The 21876-nt window shown below is 29.7% G+C and overlaps 1 protein-coding gene across 1 annotated transcript; it reads right to left on the reverse strand.

The window, feature by feature from the left end:
• Nucleotides 1-11325: 11325 nt before the first annotated feature.
• On the reverse strand, nt 11326-15763 carry LOC139096881 (protein charybde-like). The gene is made up of 2 exons (XM_070648638.1): nt 15327-15763; nt 11326-14024 (listed from the first exon to the last, which is right to left on the reverse strand). Exons 1-2 carry the CDS (start codon nt 15388-15390, stop codon nt 13420-13422), a joined length of 669 nt encoding a protein of 222 aa, XP_070504739.1. The 5' UTR covers nt 15391-15763; the 3' UTR covers nt 11326-13419.
• Between the last annotated feature and the right edge of the window lie 6113 nt (nt 15764-21876).

Genomic DNA, 21876 nt, shown 5'->3' on the forward strand with positions numbered 1-21876 from the left:
AATTCCTTTTTTGCTTTTTTTAAGAATTTTTACTACTTTTTTTGTCTTTTTCAATGATTAAGAATTAATTTTTTATATTTTACAGTACACAACACGCTGTAGCGGTCAATAATATTTTTGATGACATAATCGATATAAAAATGAATGAAATATATTGTTCATAGTAGATACATTTTTATCATATAAAGCTACACGTGCCGTAGAACTCGATGATTGAAGTAATTTATCATTCATACTGCATTGAATGTTTAGATTATTCAATTGAATTTATAATGAAAAAACAATATAAAAATTAACTACATTGTTGCAATATATATAGAGTAGCTGAGCAGTGTTGTCAAAACTATATTAAATCCCTACACCCTACTACTTGAACCGTATGTCATATACGGCACAAAAGATGTTTGGACACCACTAGTAGTGGGGCTATGTAGTTCTACTGGACCACATCAGCAACAACATCTATTCTCAAAAGTTAATCATCATCCACAAGCACTCAATAAAATATAAAAATCAATTCCATCCAAATTTCCTCATAAACATCCACAAAACAACCTCCACAAAATTAGATTCAAAATGAATATAACATCAGCATAAAGCATCATTTTCATGCATTTATGCACATAAATTTTCACTTTTTTTGATCATTCTGTTCTTTCAGTGCTGCTCCGTGTGCTTCACGTGATTCATAATGAATGAAAATTTTCTTGAATTTATTTATAAGACGATAAAAAAAAATAAGAGAATAAAGCACAAAATGTGTTACGATGTGGAGGTAAAATCGAAAGGTGATTGGCATTTGGAGATGATTTAAATTTTGGAATTTTATGTTTAGCTGATTAAAGGAAGTGATTGCAGAGTTTTTGGGATTTTTTTTTGAATTTCGTTAGATTCTTGCGTAACTAGATTTCATAATGAGTGACTGACTTCTTTAGCTCTTATAATCTATATTATGTGACCAAACCGTCCATATCGAGGTGGTGTAAATCCTCAAGAAGCCATAAAACTTCATCAATTGCCGCAACATAGTCCACATTATTACCATATTAGTCCACAACTTACATAATCTCAGGCTAACAATATCAGTTGTGTAAATATGATTTACAGCTCGAGGTAGACCGAAAAACTCCTGGAAGGAAGCTGTCGATAGAGACAGCTTTGTATTTGGTATTGGCATTTGGGAGGCGGAAGTCGGCGATAGAACCAGTTAAAGGCGACATCTGCGAGAGGCCATGGATCACAGTTGATCTGTACGACCAGCGAAGTAATAAAGTAAGAATATGATTTACAACCAAATGTAATTCATTTCCTATTTATTCTAACTTTAAAACAATCCGACAGATCGAAGAACTCATTGACGTCACAAAGTTCTTACTATGACTTTAATACTATTTTTTTATTCGTTATTTGTAATCATTTTGTTCTTATTTTATAGCGATGACAATATTTACATAAAAAGGATGAGCAATGCTGTTGAACTTTAGGTTATAATCATGATGATCATTTGATGACCGTGTAAGGAAGTTGTGGTGATTTTATGGATACTTACTTACTTCATTGGTCGTTCCAATCAATTGTGATACTTGATGTCCTATAAATGACGCTTGAATCGCTGGCTACTTGCTGCCAATTTCCAATAATAAGTGCAACACTCCCGAATACAAATCGATTAACCAATTAAAAATTTGACCCCAGTCCGGAAGGACTCTGACTTAGTGACAGGCTCGGTCACCAATCCGACGTTATGTCAGAGTCATGTCGGCCTGATGCCGGCCTGATGCTGGAGTTTTCGTAAGTAGTTTGATATTTTGAAGCTAATAGATTGAAGAACTAAAACACCCAATTATGAATTGTAAATATGAAAGCCAAATCTCATTATATCTAAAAATGACAAAGGTTCATTAACCACAGGTCATTTGCATCAGATCCATTAAAAGCCCCACTTACTTAGTTCCCAACAATTCATTTCTTATTCACTCTTCTTCTTTATAAATAGAATTTTTATGACTCGTTGAATCTCAAATTCAAAAAAAAAATTGAAAAACACGAAAAAAAAATTATTTTTCATTTCCACATAGTGTGTCTCATTCGGTTGAAGGAAATTTGTTGACCCCATAGAGTGAATTTTAAATTATAATACGAATTTTAAAATAGTTTTTTTTTTTTTAAAATTAATCTGAATTTGATGATATAAAGGAAATGTAAATGAATGAATGAATTGTACCAATTGATCAACTCGGTTAGTGGCTTTAATTGAATTTCAATTTTTGAACAGACTTGTTTTTCTCGAAGTTTCTTCACTGTGAATAATTTTTTGAATTTTGATGAATATTTCAATTTTGAAATTGAAAATCTATTTTAGATATAAAGATGCTGAAAGAATCAAAAAAGTATAAAATTTGCCAGGTTTACGATAGTGTGGCTTGGGCACTAAATATGTTAAGTAGTCAAAAAATGTAAAGCACAATCAAACACCCCAACAATACCTAGATTCAACCCCCACATCAACATGTGCTTAATCGATCTATCAATAAATTCATTAATGTTAATTTATATTATAAATGCATGAAACGTTGACAGATTAAATTCCTTATTTTTGCACAAGCGAAAATGAGAAGAAAAAAAAAATTTAAATTCTCAACAGCTTTTTCTCTGCTCGTTTTGATCTCTTGCTGCAAATGTGCAGCGAAAAAATAAGCAATTGTGACAAATAGATTTATGAATAATAGTATAAACAAGTATACAACAATAATAATATTAATGAGATAAAAGCTATTTGAGTCAACAAAAACAAAATCTGCATAAAATTATATATGCCTGTTTGCTATTTATTTAAATCGCAATTGTTATTATTGTTTTGTTGTGAAAAATCGAGGAAGAAATGTAAAGTTTTTTTAGGAGTTAGTCATAGTATATAATATTATATTAAATTGCATTAAATCATAGAATTAGTCATAAAATTAAAGATTTTTTTCAAAAAAAAAAGGGTGGGGGAGAGGATTGACTCCCAAAACCTCCCCTTTCAATATGCCTCTGGTAGAGTCATTGAAGAGGCTCCAAGAGTTTCAGTTCCTTAATCCAAATCAAAATGATCAAAAAATTTATAATAAGTCATCAAAAAATCATTTAAAAGATGACATATGGCACATGAGCCATCTGATGTATGTAACATACAATTTACAAATCACATAACTCTTTATACGTACCCAGAAGTCATTTAATACGGATATTACCAAAATTCAACCTTTTCTTAAGATCTTTAACGACTCAAATCTTTAAAACCAACAACTTTTTATCTAAACCCTCTAATTTGAAGCAATTTAGCTTCAACTTATTACAATCTCATCTTAATTGATTACAGAAAACGTCACTTGAACCTTGAACTTCTATTCTATTCATAAAAACTGCTTTTCATCCACTTATCATCGTCAATTAATCTCCTATTCTATTCGCCATTCTCTTCTATTCATTTTTTTTCATTCAATGTAGATTTTCTGATTTTATGAAGAATTGACTCTGTCAAAAGATGTTGAAAAACTTTTTTGCTTTTTACTTAATGCCAGTTTAGTTCTCTGCAGAAGTCGAAGTTGACTTAAGTTTTATATGACTTTTCCATACAAAATCCAAGTTGTCTTCGAATTCTGTTTCTTCGTCAAGCAGGCATGAAATTCAATTCTAATCATTAGAGCTATTAAGGAAATTTAAGTTTTTTATGAAATTTAAGCATTCTATGCGGATATAAAGCTTTAGTTTACCATTAGAAATATTCTAAAATTTGGTCGGACACACAAAAACGAACAAAAGGGTAGCCAACGATTCAAATGACGAAGAATACTATATTAATAAAAATAAAAATTTTGAACATAGTTTGAAAATGGTCACTGATCTCTGACGCTAAAGATGAAATAAGATAAACGAAATAAACTTTTACATTTTGGTTACAAAATAAGAAAATAAAAATTTCATGTTCATCATTTTGTATTCTATTTGCGGATAATATATGTCATCACTTGAGTCGTTTACATAGAGAATGAATGGTGCGGAAATATCGTCAGAATTTTTTGATGCATTGACTTATATTTTGAAGCATGATAAGTGTTACAATTTTGATTAAAAATTAATTTGGAACTAATGCCTTACATTTAAAGCAACGTTTTAAATTTAACACAATGGCTTAAATTTAAATCATTGACTCAATATTAAAGCAACGACTTAAACTTAAAGAAGAATCATAAATTTAAAGCAACGACTTAAAATAATTCAATGACTTAAAATTGAAGCAATAACTTAATTTTAAAGCAACGACCCAATATTGAAGCAACGACTTAAATTGAATAAAATTCTCCACAAGGGTTGCACAATGCAATATCCACCACAAAACGTTGTGATCATCAAAACGTCGCAAAATTCATATTACATTGTTTATCGTCAATTGTTTGTTTGAAAATTGATTGTATAATAAGTTGTTGAACTCGCATAGTCACTTGCAAATGAGCTTGTTTTTTCCTACTACTTTCAATGTACACAGCAAACGCGACTTAGAGAAAGGGAAGGGCAATGATCGCCGAACAAGATATTTCTATCCGACTTTTACATTTGCGAGAAATATAAAAAAAAATTAGAAATGATGTTTTTTGAGGTAATTCTCTCGATTTAAGACTTTTCGAGATGCAATTTGGAGAGAAAAAAAAGTATTTTTTTGATAATCGATGGAGAAATAAAAAAAAAAATAATTGGAATGATTCATCGCAATTAACAGCTTAGTGATGATGATCATTTTCATTTAGATGGTAATTTTACCAGAAATTAAGAGGTTTTTTGTTATTCATACTGCTTTTTTTGGTATTATATGTTCCGGTAGATGAGAAAGATTTGAGTTTCTGAGAACTGTTTACATGCACGAGTAGCTTAAATGTATTCATTTGGGTTACTAAGGCAGATTATTTTCTAAAGCACCGGATGCTTTTTGATGACAATATTTTTGTTTTCGCTGAACAGTTTGAATTTGGATTAGACTTTGGGGACCACTCCCTTATTTCTAAGAGCGTTACTTTACGAATGGCCCCTTAGTAGATTATAGAAAGCTTTTATTAAAAGCCACGTGTAGTTTCTATCATTTAAGACTTAGAACACGAGATACGATTCAGCCAAAACTTAGAGACTTGTGCTTAAACCAGGCCACAGACAAACCAAAACTTTTCAAAAAAAAGTTAGAAATTAAACTTCCTAAAATCCAGCCATTATCTTAATTTCATTCACACTTATCCAACAAATTGAGCAATTTTCTTTCACTTAAGCAAAAAATAGCTAAATGTACAATATCTGAAAAAAAAGTCAATATTAACACATTTAATGAGCCATTAAAAGATAAAAATCACCACACATCCGAAAAGTGAACTTTCACATTTAAAGAAATTTCTCCAATTTTTCTCTCGTTTTCTTTAAACAAATTTATTTATTTTTTTATTCAGTCGTTATGTTGTCATTAATACATACACTCAAAGAAATTATTATTTTTTTAAATTTGTTAAATATAAAAATTTAATTTAAAAATGATGAATTTAAAACTATAATTTCAAAAATATTCCATCAGTGTATCTAAAATGTATTCAATATTGACAACATTTATGCTTTAGTGACACATTTAATTGAACTTCATTGTGATTGTTGGTCTGAGGCATCCTATAATTATTATTAACACAAATTTGATGGCTGGAAGATGAACAGTAATAATTTTTACTGACGCCTTTTAATATTAGTATAATGTATTTAATAACAGTGGGATATGATGGAGAATTGAGTAAATTAACCGAGTTTATATGAGCTTTGTAAGGTTTTGGAGGGTACGGAACGCATTTCCTAGGATTGTTAATTATTTGGTAAGGTCAAAATAGGTTGCGTACCCTTGATTAGTGCTTTTTAGGTCATCTATCTATTCGAGAGTTTAATTCAACATACTTTGAACAGTCAACACCCAATTAGATCCTCAATTCTCAAACTAGAATGCCAAACAGCTAAATAAACTTCCATTCATAAATTTGACTGCCTAAAATTCAGCTATGCAATTCCAATTTGATTAAAATTAATTTTTCTAGCTCTCAGCTCACGCGTTTGTTAATTAACAACCTTTTTCTTCAGTATGAGTTTCAACTTTACTTCTTCTTCCTCATTTTCGTCTTAGCAACAAAAGATGGTTCAAAAAGTATCGTTGATGATGATGATGAAGACGAAGAAATAAATTTGTGCATACTGTGAAGTGGAAATGAGTCAAAAGGTTATACAATAATAATACAAACTAGTCAAAAAGAGGCAGTCAGCATATGATGAGTTGCTAATTAGATTTCCAAACTTCTTTCATCATAAAATAGGAGGATGAGTATGATTCAATGTAAACAACGAAAAATATTTTTAAAAATTATCAATTCCTTTTCTTGAAATTCAATGAAATTAAGGCTCAAATGATCATTGATATCATTGCTCAAATGAAAAAAAACAGTTACATCATCAGAATTCAAAGAAATATTAATTTTTTGTTTGTAACGTCCACATTTTTTGAATTTACATCAAAATTTCAACGGTCATTTATTTTTAAAAACATAGTTTTTTTCCTCGTTTTTTCATTCAAATAACAACGGTCAATATTTGAAATGGCGATAGCCTGCTGTGAAGTGGAAATGAGTCAAAAGGTTATACAATAATAATACAAACTAGTCAAAAAGAGGCAGTCAGCATATGATGAGTTGCTAATTAGATTTCCAAACTTCTTTCATCATAAAATAGGAGGATGAGTGTAAACCAATGTGGTCGACTGAACTATGCCAAATTTTCAATCAAGTTTTTGGTTCCTATTTCTATGCCATATGCCATCCAGGCTAGGTGAACGACCCCATTAGAATAAATCAAATAAAGAAATCATATCAATTCTTTGAGAACGTCTGAAGACCTTTACATTCGACTTTAATGCCCACTGGCTCATATCTCCACATGTAATTGCCACATTGCGTACATCAACAATATTAAATGTACAGTAAATGCAATCAAATGACCTCGTTGGGGTTCTGCATGAATCTCTCATTATTAAGCAAAATAACAAAAAAGGCGAGGCGCTGAAAGTTTATGTAAATATTTGCTACTCACTGCGTTCAGTTGGTGGTTGTGAAACAACTGCGAATGCCATTAAAATTTTATTTTAAAAAACTGAAAATTTCACGGGTGAGATTGATTAAAACCTGACGAAGGGCCAAAATATGAAAGGAAAAAAAGGTGTAAGAAGCTAATGGGAATGAATTAAGAATAATTTTACACGTTTAAATTACTTTTCTAATTAAGTAACTGCTGGATGCTTTTTGTGAGCATTTTGTGTGTCAGGCTGTTTAGTAACATAGTAGAAATGAAGCACTTAAGTAGAAACTAGTACATTTACTTGATAGATTAATAAACAAATATGTTTTCTTATCAATTAAACTAGTTTTAATGACACTTTTCAGGTCAGACAATTTCTCATGAAACTCATCAAACTGACCCAGACGATATAAAAGCTGTTTGACTACCTAAAATTAATATAAATATTGTCTTCATGCTACTTAATTGCTACTTGTTTACTGATATGCAGCTGGATAATATTTAATTTGTTTTTATTAAAAATGAGCAGTTTAGATCTTGAGTTTATTGGCTGAGTGTTCATAATGTCAAGTATAAGTCTAGCAGGGACGTATTCAGATGGGTAAGGTGTTTTGGGGCTCAACCTACTGCGACCCTCCCTCCCCTTTTAGAAACAAAATCTTCAATTTGCACCTTATAAAGGAGTCGAAACCAGGCGTCACGGTTCCGCAAGGACGACTTTGCATATTTAACGATTCTCTAGCGAACACATTGTGCTGCTCGGGAAATTATTTTGAGATTAAAATCTCAATTCTCAAAATTACCTCAAAAGCAAATTTACATTTATCGACGTGTCCTTCTTAAAATATTTTCATTATAATTTTATTCACAATTTGCCATGTTATCTCACAAAATTTTATCGATTTATCCATAATTACATGCAGAAAATCACGTAGCACTCCATCGAGTATTCAAGCAATAACAAGTTATATTTAATTATAAACAAGTCGCATCAATGCAACACAAAAAGTAAATGCAAAATGAAGAAAAACTACCTTTTAAGGTATAAAAACTGGCTGCGTTTAAGGCATTAAATTTCAATATTTTTTAAGTAATTAGATTAGAACAATATAGGAAGAGTTTATGTGATATTTACCACAAAGTAAAAGACCATTTAATGTACAAGTGTTAAGTAAGATCGCGCAATGTTTAATGCAATTAGAAGTGGATTACGAGTGCTGCTTTAAAGCGGTATGTATTAGTAGAATAAATGGACACTTAAGGAAATTTCTTGAAAAGAGGCAATTTAACATTTTGTGTAGATTTCAGGGAATCAAAAGGTAATCACGGGAAGGGGGTCATACTCGCTCCCTGAGTCCGCCCCTGGTCTATTTCAAGTGCAAGTATCGAAACACAGAAAAACATTTTAATTCCATAAAATTAAGTGATTTACCTGCTTAATCAGCCGTGAAGTACAAAAAGAAGTTTTTCAATATTTTTTCACGCTCATTATCAACAAAATGATTTGAGAAATGAAGTGAGGTGAGTCAGTAATTTGTTTACACTCTTTTCTTTTGTTTTTAATATTGAGAAGAAATTTTTGGAATTCATTTAGGTGTGAATTAGTTTTTATCGGTATTTAAATTTATTTTTTCTGTGTGAATTTCTAGAAAAATAAAACCTTGTGGTTGGGTAGGAAATGTAAATACAATTTTTGAAGTAGTTTCGATTACTTTAGAAAAAGGTTTCTCGTGAATTAAATAATTGAAATGTCATTCGATCGATAAAATTGTTAAAGAAAATAAAATAATCAAATAAATCAAAATTAAATGGTTGTATCAAATTAGTTAAGCTTTAATTAATGTGAAATGTATTTAGAAGTCATTCAAGTGAGTATAGAAAAATCCGTTTTAGTTGATAATGTGTAAATCGGCTGACTCATAGGTATAAGATAAATGTTGAAACTATATTCTCAATTGTGCACCCGAAATTCAACTTGATTTTCATCAAAGGTTCAATTCGTCACATTTTCTGGAATTAAGATATAAAACAGCAACTTGAAGTCAAGACCCATGTCAACAATACATCTACCTCACTTCTTCTCCTTGCTTATACACACATTAAAAATGAACAAATTCTAAAACTCTGCAATTTCAGCAAACTTCATAAATTGAAAAACTTACAAAAATTGCACAATTATTGTGAGTGTCTTTAAAATGAGTATCAGCGACTTATAACTACCTATAAATATTCACAACTCTAAATTCATCAACTCGAACAACACACGAAAACCAGTTTAATTTAATATATTCTATATTTAGCATGAAACTTAAATGCAGTTTTCATCTCAGACTGATAAAAATGTTAATTTAATCGGTCAGCTATAGCAGCAGAAACACTTATATAAAAAGTAGGATATATAAAAATATATAAAGATCAATAAACTTCACGACAGCACGTGTATCATTCATATAACTGTGAAACAAGTAAAGAAAGAAGAAAAAGTTTTTAAAAAAATATTTTTTTATTGCAAGATTTTGTGGAAATTGAGACAGATTTTTTGATGATTTTAGAGCTGTTACCCGAGCAGCACAAAGGTGTTGCCGTATAAATGTCGACAGCGTGATGTGAGCTATTAGCTCATCACCAATCTATTTTATCCACAAATCAACTTATTTTCATAATTTAAATCAATCAAAAAATTGAGTTCATCAAATACATGCTAACTATTTCACTTAGATAAGTGTCACTTGTCATCCATTCGCATATTTTTACCGGTTAACGTGATTTTCTTCACTTTTACAACAACATCGAAATGAATTTTTTATAACGTGTATTAAATTTGACTCAACCGATTACAGAGCAGAAAAAATCATTCGACTTTTTTTTTGTGATAAAAAATATAATTTGAATCAGTCATCGACACGTAGCACATAGCCTTGAACTTGTAGCTTTGCTCTCGATTGTGTTCGATGATTTGTCATTCAAATGGAAATTTCGCGATTGAGAAAACAAATGTAAATGAGGAATTGAGGTTAAAGTGACGATGAACAGATTGATTTTGGATACGGATGGATATAGAGAGTTGATGTGGCTCGATGCCGGAATGGTTTAGTAGCATTGAACCTAATTATTGGAATATTGATCATGAATTTGAGACTCGGGAGAGTTTGGTGATGAATCACTGATATCGTGTCAACTTCGAGCTCTAGAACTAACATCCAATATAAATGACTAAATGCCTAAAAGACAAACATAAATTCTAAATCGAAGGTCTTAAGATATATTCTGTAATAAATAACCAAAATCAACTCAAACATGCAAAAAATAACTTAACTTCCTTATATGATTCACACCTTAATACAATCTGGCTTATCTATTCATAATTCATGTCATATTTGCCTACAAAATAACCAATAGATGTCTACATATGATCACTATCGTCCGATACGCATCAGCTCATCTCATTTGTCACCAATAAATAGCTCACCGAGACTACAAAAATCCGTGTCGTTGCCTTTTTGAATTCATTTTTTTTATGTAATCTTCCAAATTACACAAGATATGAGCTGATGTTTACGTGAAATTTTATTAATGTGTTTTGTGACAAATTCTGTTATTTTTTTTTTGTTGTCATGAACGAAGTAGAGGCTCGATTTGTTTTCGAAGGTATGGACAGCAACTAGATAAACCTGATTTTTTTTCGAGTTTGTCTTAGTCATGTTAATTAATCATTGGAGACTACGTGAGATTTTTTGAGGTCTTTTTAAGATCAAATTTTCTGTAAGATTGGACTTTGTTGAGATTTTTAAATGGAAACATTTAACCCAAAAAAAATTTAAATTAAAAAAAATTTTAAAAATTTAAAAAAAAATTAAAATTAAAAATTTAAAAAAAATTAAAAATTTTAAAAATTTAAAAAAAAATAAAAAATTAAAAATTTAAAAAAAATAAAAATTTTAAAAATTATAAAAAAAATATTAAATATTAAGTTTTTTTAATTTAAATATTAAAATATTAAATATTTTTGAAGTAAAAAATAAAAAAAAAAAAAAAATCATATTATTATAAATAAATAATTTGTAAATTAATGTGATAAATTCAAATTTAAATTAAAAATTTGTACCATTCGAAAAAGCTGAAAAAGTTCTGAAATAATAAAATTTTACCCTGAAAATTCAAAAAGTTGCTCTGAAAATTTAAATAAATTAAAAATACAAAATATTTCTTTTTTCTTCATAGTTTTTTTTCACATATCAATCTTGTATGTTTCAATTTGTAGTTTTTTATTTTTTTCTTATTTCGTCAATATATTAATTCATCTTTCGATACATAATTAAATAAAATTTTCAATTTTTTATCATTTCTATATCCTAACTAAATTTGTTACAAAAAAGAAGAGAAAAAAATTAATTAAAAACATTTTTATTCTTATCACGAATATTTTAATCACTTATTGAGTTTTTTTGTAGTTTTTTTGTATTTTTTGTGGGTAAAGGGGTTGTTTGGGGTTAAAATAATAAAAATTGTTGACAAAAATTATTAAATTAATAAATTTGTAATTTTTTACCCACAAGGTACCCCCAGATACCCCAAGATATTTTTCATAATACAGAAATAATTTTCAAAAAAATTAAAGCAAACAAAAGTTTTTTTTTCAGTTTTCCTTAAACAGAAAAAAATTAAAATACACTCAAAAAATGCAAAAAAGTCATTCATAAAATGACGACAATTAAAAATGTTTCATTTTTCGTTGAAAAACTGCCGCTAATACTTTTTAATGATATTTGTTTCATGTTTTTCACAAGGAAAATTTTTCTTACATTAAAATTTCTTATTAACCGTTTTCTATTCGTTATTATTTTTTCTTACTCGAGGTTTTTTTTTGTAATTTTATATTCTATATTTTATAATTATTGTTTTTTTTTTTAAATTAGTATTACATATTGCCTTCTATTGCGAGAAACATATATAATACTGTCGTGAGATCGAGTTCGAAATGTGAATTTTTTTTTCATGTTTTTTTTTTTTAAACTTTTGTGGGAGATTCAAAACAAAATGAATTAATTATTGAAAATAAATGATGTAAAAATTACTCTTATACATCCAATGAGGCTTTAGAGAAACAATTGAGCAAATCCAAAAATTTTAGATTCTTTCAAATTGTTTTCTAATTCCTTTGGATACACTTAAGTATTAAATATATAAAAAAAATAAATTTTATCAAACCAAAAAATTGCCAAACTTCAATCAATTTAAAAATACTCATAAATATTGTGAAAATTTCACAAATTTAATGTTTCGTGCAGAGTTGAAAAAAATAGTTTTTTATCAACTTTTTCAAAAATTTTTAATTCCTACTTTTATATTTTTTTTTTTTTCAAAATTTTTGTTAAATTCCTAGCAAAAAATTTGTAGTCGATAATTTAATTTGCATTCACATTGATAGGATACAAAAAATTTAATTTTTTTTTTTTTCATCATTTTTAGACTGGATTTTTGGGATGTGAACCCAAATCCGCCATTTTGTTGTTTTCTTCGTTCGTTAATTATTCAAAAATTTGTTAAATTTCTACTTTTGCTTATCACTTTTACATTTATTATTTCATATATTATTATTTCTTATCTCTTAAAATTGATTAATCACATTTCGCATAATTTCTAAGAATTCCTAAATTTTTTATCATTTTTTTTTTCTTTTTTAATTTTCAGTTTTTGCAAAAAAATCTATTTTTATGGATTAATTTTGAATTGCTTTAGGTAGGAGGAGTCATTGCTGTAAAGTACAATTAGAGGTACTTGAGTACTTTTTAAGAAAGTTGAGTCAAATATTGATAATGTACCATAATACAGGTCCAAATGAACCTCCTACTTAATAACAAACTATTGAATTTATTGAAAATTTACTTCTTGGTTCTGAGAAGATAGAAAAGTTGTGTTTTGGTGGAGGGAAAGAAATTGGAAAATCCTACTTAAAATTACCATTCTTAAGAAATTTGAACTTTTTTCATATCACGATTAATTGATTTTTTTTTTTAATTTTCATCTTCTCACATTTTGAATTTCTTGCCTCAAATTATTATTTTTTTTTTTCACAATGTCCAACATTTTGTGGACTTAAAAAGTATTTTTAAAAATGCAAAAATATTTTTCAATATAAAAAAAATTAAAAAATTAATTAGAAAGGACTACGACAACGAGAATTACTGACACACACACAGGAAATCCAACATTTAAAAATCGCGCGCTTATCACAAGTCGACAGAGTGTACTTAGTGGTGGGATGGGTCATAGGCTTGGGTGACTAGATGGATATGCTTACTCAGCAAAAGAATAATTATTCAATTTGTGCTTGCTAAGTGTATAGTCACGGCTTATAACGATCGTACTGGCACGAGTAAGGTTGCGTAAAAATTGTGGCATGATTGATGAGATCCACTTACTACGGCTATGTTCCTGCTTTAATGTCAACCGCAATTCAAATGTTGCGACTGTATTGAGATCAGTATTGCATGTTGCAATCTCATTACTTCCACTTCCATCACCATTATCAAATTCTATACGAATATTTGCACCACGAATTCCACAAGCTTCCTCATCTGATGCACTTAACATATCAATTGCAATTCTTTCGAGCATGTCACATGGCAGAAGTACCTCAGTACATGCCAAATGTCTTTGCTTTGCATCTCTTAATGTTGCCATTAAGACATTTCTAACATGTTCAATTTCTGCTTCATTCCAATGTGGTAATGTAGTCAAGAAACTATCCTCATCTTCCCATAATTGTTCAATTGCTGCCATCCCTACTTCTTCTTTTTGATGATGACTGTGATGATGTTTTGGTGATGGCTGTTTAACACTTGATGATTGCACTTTCTTTGCTACTGTTGGTGCTGTCCATCTTAATGTATTGCTGCCATCTAATTTTTTAAAGAATAAAAAGAAATTTATTAGTAAAAGATTCAGAATAATCGTTAAAAGTTTGAAATTTGAGTGACTGCAAAGGAACCAAAGCTGTGTAATTAAATTTCACCCACTTTTTGTTGTTGCACCAACACAGTGGCATACAACTAGGCACAAATACATGCACAATATATCAATACATTCACAACCGCTCTCATCAGCTGATTGTGCCGGTTTTGACTTTCCATTCGCTTGTATTTGTGCCAATTTTTCATTACTGCCGTTACTGCGCATTCGCTGACTAATTTCAACAATTACCGAAAAATTGATTTTTGTTACAAAGTCAGCTGGAGATTTTTGTTGTTTTTTCTCCAATTCGCGCATATGTGTTGGAACTGCACACACAGGCACTGCTTAGCAACAGCAAGCGAATCAATTTAAATAAAATGCACAAATTGCATCACTTTTCCAACTTTTTGTTGCTGTTGAGAAGCCGGCAAAATTGCGAAAAAAAATTAAAGTTTTTGAAAAAAAAAATTGCAACAACAAAAATGACGCGAAACTGAATTGACTTGACTGAGACTGAACGTCGTCAATTTTGTGTTCTTTTTTAAGTCGATTTTCTTCGCTGTTGTTGGATTTGGAAAATGACTTTGTGGAAAAAGATGATTTTGTTGATTTTGTGGTCTTTATGATATTTAGGGTCTAATTAGGGACGCTAGGGAAGACTTTGAATTTTTTAAGGATTTTTAGGATTTTAATTTAATTTTTATTTAAAAACTAAATTGTGAAAAAAATAGAATTTAATTATTTTTTCTTCAATTTCTTATTTTTTGCTACTTTTTCTTAATTTTTTCAGTTTTTTAGACATTTTAGATTGTAAAATTAGATTTAATAAATAATTTCAATTTTTTAGATATTTTTTAAATTTTGCTAATTTAAATCATTTTTTTTTTTAAAATCAATTTCACCCCACCGAATCCCATGAAAATCCCCAAACTCCCCGAAACATTGAAAAAATCAAGGAAATTTCACCAGAAAAAAAGGAGAAAAAATTTCCAGTACAAAAAATTTTTTTATGCTGCTCGTTTTCCCTTTTCATTGCTGTTTGAAGGTCAAATTGGATATAGAAGTAGGGAAGGGTGAGTGAGCGAGATGGGAATAATGAGTGAGTGAGATAGAAAGATTAAGAAATTCGGAAGGGAATTCCCTTTCTTAAGAAATTTTTGGTTCCTTTGCAGGTAAAAATTTCACTTTACACAAAAATAAATTTTGTGGACCAAAAAATAAAAAGTCAAGTGGATTTGCCGAAATCTTACCTTTAGCTTTTGATGGCATGACGTGCATGAATTCATTTTGAACTGCTAAAATTTCCATTTTCATTTCACTTCTTTTAACTTTTTAAGTCTTTTTTCAAAAAATTTTCTTCAACTTTTTTGAATTCACAGCACAGAAAATTTTTTAATTTTAATCACTTTTTAGTTCTTTTTTTCCATTCGATGGTAAATTTTCAATTTTTCTGTCTGATTTGTGGAAGTTTTTAACGAATTTTCCACAATAATTTATAAAAATCACAAAAATTTGTTTAACAAAAAAAATCACAAATTCTGCTTTTTTTGACTTTTGGTTGCTGACTAAAAAATATTAAATTAAATTAAAATTTTCAAGTTTTTTATAAAATTTTTTCAAAGCAGAAATTTATTTGAGTTTAGTTTGCTTTTTTGATGTTACAACGTTCACTGCTGTTGACGAACTGAATCGACTACTGCCGACTGTGAGCCGGTTTTAAAGATTTTTGTCGGCTCTCCAATACACTCAAATGCACGCACACAACTTTACTTATTGACTAACTTTTTTGTTATTTTTGTGGCTTATTTGCAACATTTTTTAAAATTTTGGTATGAAATTTTTACAGATTTTAACACTTTTTATAGAATTCTTGAAATTTTCCGGAGAGTTTTCATCAAATTTAGGAAAATTTCAGCTTTTTAATATTGCTCTGAGATTGATGAAAATTGCGATTGTATTGAAACTTTAGATGTATGGAAACCAACACAAATGTACTGAATTTGTTGATTTTTTCACGTTTGTATTTTCTTCAATACATTTTTAAGAAACAGTCAATTCTCAATTTTGTGGATCTATTCAGCAGTGTTGTACAATTTTGTAGGGTAAATTTAATTTTTGGTGGATCTTTGGAGGGTTCCATTGTGTAATTTAGTGTATAAAGTAACTCTGGTCACTTTGGTTTAGAAATTATGATCATATTTGCCGTAAGTCAACAATAGAACATAGGTCCAAGTTCAAGTATTTCTTAAAGTCATTAAAGTTTCCGTTAAGTCTCTTTTGATGCCAACAGATAAGAAAGTTTGAAGTAAGTGGATAAAACTAGATCCTTGTTGATTGTAGCAATCAAACAAACCTATTTTTGGACAATTTAAGAACCAACACCTATAGCCGTAGTCAAACTGAACTTAATCCTCGACTAAACTTGTTCGTCGTTCTGTATTGAAATTGTCTAAAATCTAAATCTATTTTTGAACTGAACTTATCCTTCAATAAAATTAAAAACATCCAAAAATTCCACAAAAATGCTGAAAATTCCATTAAAAATCCTTCAAAAAGTCACAAATTTTCTTAAAATGACCCGAAATGATGACGAAACTGTCGGTTGAATTTTCACAGATACCTCTTTCCATCGCACTCTCTCTATTCATTCAGTTCTTCTTCTTCTATCCAACATAAAATTTCCATTTACTTACATTTCTCTGTAAGTTCCAAATCCACATTGAAATAAACAGAACTGAGCAGAATAGAGCATGTAAGTACAATGTAAGTGAGTGAGTGAGTGAGATGTGTAATTTATGAGAATTGAGGCACAAATACAGTCACAGGCATGCACAGCATAACAGAGTATGTAATGAATAGTCATCAGATGTTGAGGGAACACAAAAACAGCAGAAACAGAAACAACAAGTCTTAGGAAAATTTCTATTGCGCACAGTGTTGCCAAGTTTTCCTCGCAATTTCCATTTCCACTTCCATAATTTTTTTATGTCCTTTCGGAACCATCAACAGCTGATTTTCATTGATTTTCCATTTCTTTATGAATAAAAAAATTTCTCAATGAAAATGAAAATTTGGCATCAGTGCTGTTCTGCTGCTGGTGCTGCTGCTTTTTTCTTGTTCATCATCCAAAAGCCGGTTTTCATCGAAACGGCAACAAAAACTATCAACATGATGAAAAGACAGCTCAAAAAACGAAGTTGAAACGAGGAAATTTTCTTTAATGAGTTGAAATTCAGCAGCAACAACAATTTACATGGCACTTCCATCAGATGATTGTTCATGGGTGTGTTTGGTTCATGATGTAAACGGGTTACTTGATTGTACATGATTGGACTTGAATTTGAAGAGGCTATTGATATTTTGCCAAACTAAACTTATTCCTGAACTAAATTGGTTTTTTAACTGAAATTTCATCTAAATTAAGCTTAAACTGAGCATAATCCATAGCATAATTCAACAAATAGTGACCGTACAACGGACGTCAAATCCATCTCATTCTATTTCGCCCTTCAAATTTATATTCCAGAACATTCCCGGTTTTCTTGTTGCATTCACGAGAATTTTTCGTTTCCCCTTTCGAATTTCAATTCACTTTTTTCGTTATTTATGTTTTCTCATCCCTCGCTGTGTGAAATGCTCAACAGCACTACCAACTTCAACTACCTTCATTTGCATTTTAATTTCTCTTTTTGACGGTTTTTTTAGTTCATGTTTCAAATGTTTGCGTTTTTTTGTAATAAATTTTTTAATAAATTCGTTGATTGCAGCTTGGGAAAATTGTTTTTATGGTCTAAATTTTGGAAGGATTTTGTTAAGTACTGTAGGGGTGTTGATTGATATTTTAACGGATTTTTAAATAATCTTGCTGATATTTTGGACACTTTGTTGATTTCTGTTGATTTAAGCAAAAATTTTCTAGGTTTGCAACTTAAAGACCTGAAATTTTGATGCAAACTGAACCAAAAACCCCAAAAAAATTCACCAAAATCTCAAAAAACTTGTCAATTTCCTCACAAAATCAAGCAGTAAAATCTTATCAATAATCGTAAACAAAACAGGAAGAAGGAAGCAATAACCATCAGCAACATGAGTAACAACAGCAGCAGCAGCTATGCAATCAGTAAAAGAAGCAATAAAATCCAAATGTGCAACAGTTTCGCTTCCAATTTTTGCAATTTTCATTCCTATAGAAAATTTTTCACAGCTCATAAAAATGAAAATGAAGCACAAAAAGCAACAGAAAGGGACGAATTCGCTTTGATTGCAATACACGCACGCAACCCTCATCGAAAATCAGAAGAAAATAGCTGCATTTAAGAATTTCGCTTCCATTTTTCGTGAGTGTGTGATTCATTGCTGTTCATCGATTTTTTTGTCGTCCCCTGTTGCTTATTATGTGCTGTATATTCATCCTTAACTCACTCCAGAACTCCTTTTTAGTAAGCGTTTATTGCGCGTTTTCTTCTTCTTATTCGCAGTTGAATTTTGTTTGTGGAAAATGAATGTTGAAGGGTGTGGACACTGGGGTGATTTATAATGATGACTACTGAGTTTTTGGAATTTTTCCTTGATTTTCAGAAACCTTTTGCTTTACCAGATTTTGTTTATTTTTTATATAAATTTTGAATCTTTTTCTTATGACTTAATGTAAGATTGTAAATATTAATATGAAGCTTGTGATAAATTGTAATAGTAAACCTGAAATTTGATGAGTTAAGAACCAAATGTACACAGTGAGTCATCCCAAGCATAAGAAGTTTATTTCATAACCAACTCAAATGCTGCTATTTTGCTATTACGCAACAATACATAATATTATTCTCGATTCTCCCAGTTATTCTTGTTTTTTTCGTTCTATATTTCATTCTTTGTCTTCTTCTTATTGCCTACTTCCACTTCTAATGTATTACACAATCGAATCATGACATAAGCAAGGGCAAACGCGAAACATAAAATTAAAAGAGAAGCACCAATAATAACATACGCGAAAATAAACACGAAGAAGAAATTCTGGCATCAAATTAACATATGAATTAAACAAAAAAGAAGAATATTATGTGTGTTTAAATAAAAATAAAACGAGAACTTTTTTTTTCCATTCTATCTTGATCTTTTATTTTTTATACTGTTTTTTCATGAAATATGAGTTGTGAGTTGCTGCATAATATTCAAATATGTTGGCAAGAGTTTAGAATACTTTTTGGTAATTCAGTATTATGTAGGGCTTCTAAAGTACTATGTTTTTCGAAATTAAAGTTTTGAGATTTGTTAAAAATGTGAAAATCATGGTTTTACTGCTTAATAGAGTGGCCTACAGATTTTCGCGAAATATCGGGACGCTTTTCGAAAAAATCGAAAAAGAAAAATGTTTAAAATTTGTCAAAAATCCCAATATTTGTATTAAGTTTTCGACTTGTTGGAAAATCGGGACATTTTGAGGCTTTGTCCTGCCACAGCAGCAAGTGAGAAAAGTACAGCAGCGTCCCGGCAAAAATACAGCAGATGGCTGTCCTACTGTTTATAGACTAGAATTGACTATTTTAAAGGATTTTAGTTGAGATTTTTGGCACATTCAAACCTGGGGATTTTCAACCAACTGCATTTTGAATTTTAAAACAGTGAATAAACGACTGTCTTAAAACAGCAATTACTTACTTTCTTGGTAAGAGTACCTTTTGCTGCATTCAGACTTCGTCGAAAACTGATTGAGTGAAGTAAATATAAGAAGCAAATTTAATGACTTTTGAATGTAAATTATAAGATTCATTGACACTTTATTAACAGGAAGATCAAATCACTAAACTAAATCATCACCACCAAAAAGTGCCAAAAATACTTCTTAAAATCCAAATTATTTCTTACTTGATTTTTTGTCTTCTTTTTCCAAAAAAGAATTATGTTTTCTTCTTGATTTCAAGTTCTTCTTAAACGAGTGTGTATATATAGTGAAACAACATCTAAGAGGCAAGAAAAAAAATACAAAAAAAGGGAAGAAGCAAGTTGAAGAAAGAAGAGAAAATAAATATAAAGAGTAAAAAAATACGAGCAAGAGTGTTCCTTGTGCAAATTTAGAAAATAGTTTTAGATTTTTGTAGATTTTTCTGGAATGTACAGGAGGTTTTTGTAATTAATTGAGATCGCGTGATAAGTTAAGTCATCCCGAGTGGTACATTGTAGCAATTTTCTAGCATATTCCGACAAAATGGACCAAAAATAGAGATCATGATGACGTCAAGACAGCTTAACGGCTTTTCGACTATCAAAGATGATTTAGGCAAACCCCTTGCGTAGGGCAAATCGTTCAACCGGTCCAGTTTTGCGTCTAATTTGGTGCTGGATTCTGATTAAATTAGATTAGGTGCTGGATACAATATATCCCTAAATCCACCCAAGGAATCGAGTTTTCAGTCTAAAGGCAGAGGACACAGCGAAAAAAAGAAGAAAAAAAAATATTAAAACCATAAAAAATAACAAAATTGATGAAGTAATTTCTTGCTGTTGTGTATAAAGTTTCTTGTTCTTCTTCGTCATCATCATCAGTTTCTTTTTTGTTCGTGAAAGAGAGTCGCATGAAGCATCGAGAACTTGAACAAGACAAAATGAAATAAAAAAATATAAAAAAAAATCTCGGCAGGAGAGAAGAAGAAAGTTCGAGAAAATAAAACTGGTTTTTGCAATATTTTTGTATGATTTTGAGTCTCATTTTATATGCAATCGAAATGATAAACAGAATTGGTAAATGAAGGGAAATTAAGAAAATGAAGAACATGATGCAGCCACGACAAACAGCAGCGCAGTTTTCTTAAATCTAAGAGATGGACAGACAAATTGGAAGCTGACAATTTTATATGAATGCACTGAAATTTCGGATGCTTTTAATAAATTGTGGAGAAAATTCAGCCACGAACTAAAAACCAGAAAATAAGAAGAACCATAAATAAAGAAAGAAAGAAAATAAAACTTAATTTTTTAATGATATTTGTAATTAATTCAGAATAAATTTGAATATCATTTTCAATACAAAAAAGAGCTGAAACAGTAACTGCTGTGAATTTAACTGCTGTAGATGTTGTTGTTGTTAATGAACAAACTTTTATTATGTGTGGATTTTTATGATTTTTTTCTGTGGTTTATTTTTTACTTTTTATTGATTTTTTTAGAAGGATGACTAGGTAATGTAGCAGAGGCATACAGGGAAGAGATTCTTCCTGGTCATACTCCGAATTTCCATCAATTTTAACTTGGATCTGGTATTGAATTTTCAACTCCGAATTTGATTTGATGACTGTGAATCTCTCAGATTGTACTGAATGAATATAGTCAACCTACTATATCAATAGAGTTCAATTTGATACATGGTAAAATAATTTCCGAAAATTATTCAAATTAATATTCATCTTTGATGAATTTTCATTCTAAATTAAATTCAGCTTGATCCAAAATTAATCAAATTTATCGTAAAATTTAAAAAATATTTAAAAACTTTGAAAAATTCTGTTTTGAAATGGCAATGCAAGTAATCACAAGGAGAACAACATACAGAAATATTTAGAAATTCCCAATCAAGATTCAACGTGAATTGCCAAAACAAAAATCTAGATTATACCGCTCAAAAAACAAGAACGTTCACGATTTTTTCAAAATTCTTCTAATTTTGTATTCAAAAATATACAAAAATTCACACCAGAAATCTTTAATATTCAATCGTCAGTCAATTACAAATCCAAATATAAACTTTATCGATAATAAAAAAACAGAGTCTGGATGATTCTTGTTTTTGAAATGACTTCCAATGCCAAT

The sequence above is a fragment of the Chironomus tepperi genome, unplaced genomic scaffold (genome assembly GCF_022539635.2).
Source record: "Chironomus tepperi strain 1889 unplaced genomic scaffold, CSIRO-AGI_Ctep_v1 contig_408, whole genome shotgun sequence".
Taxonomy (NCBI): Eukaryota; Metazoa; Arthropoda; class Insecta; order Diptera; family Chironomidae; genus Chironomus; species Chironomus tepperi.

Bases quoted from the DNA above. Each gene is read 5' to 3' on its own strand.
- LOC139096881 (XM_070648638.1), bottom strand. From the start codon at position 15,390: ATGAAAATGGAAATTTTAGCAGTTCAAAATGAATTCATGCACGTCATG. The intron at 14,025-15,326 runs GTAAGATTTCGG...TTAAAAAATTAG, and splicing joins CATGCCATCAAAAGCTAAAG to ATGGCAGCAATACATTAAGA.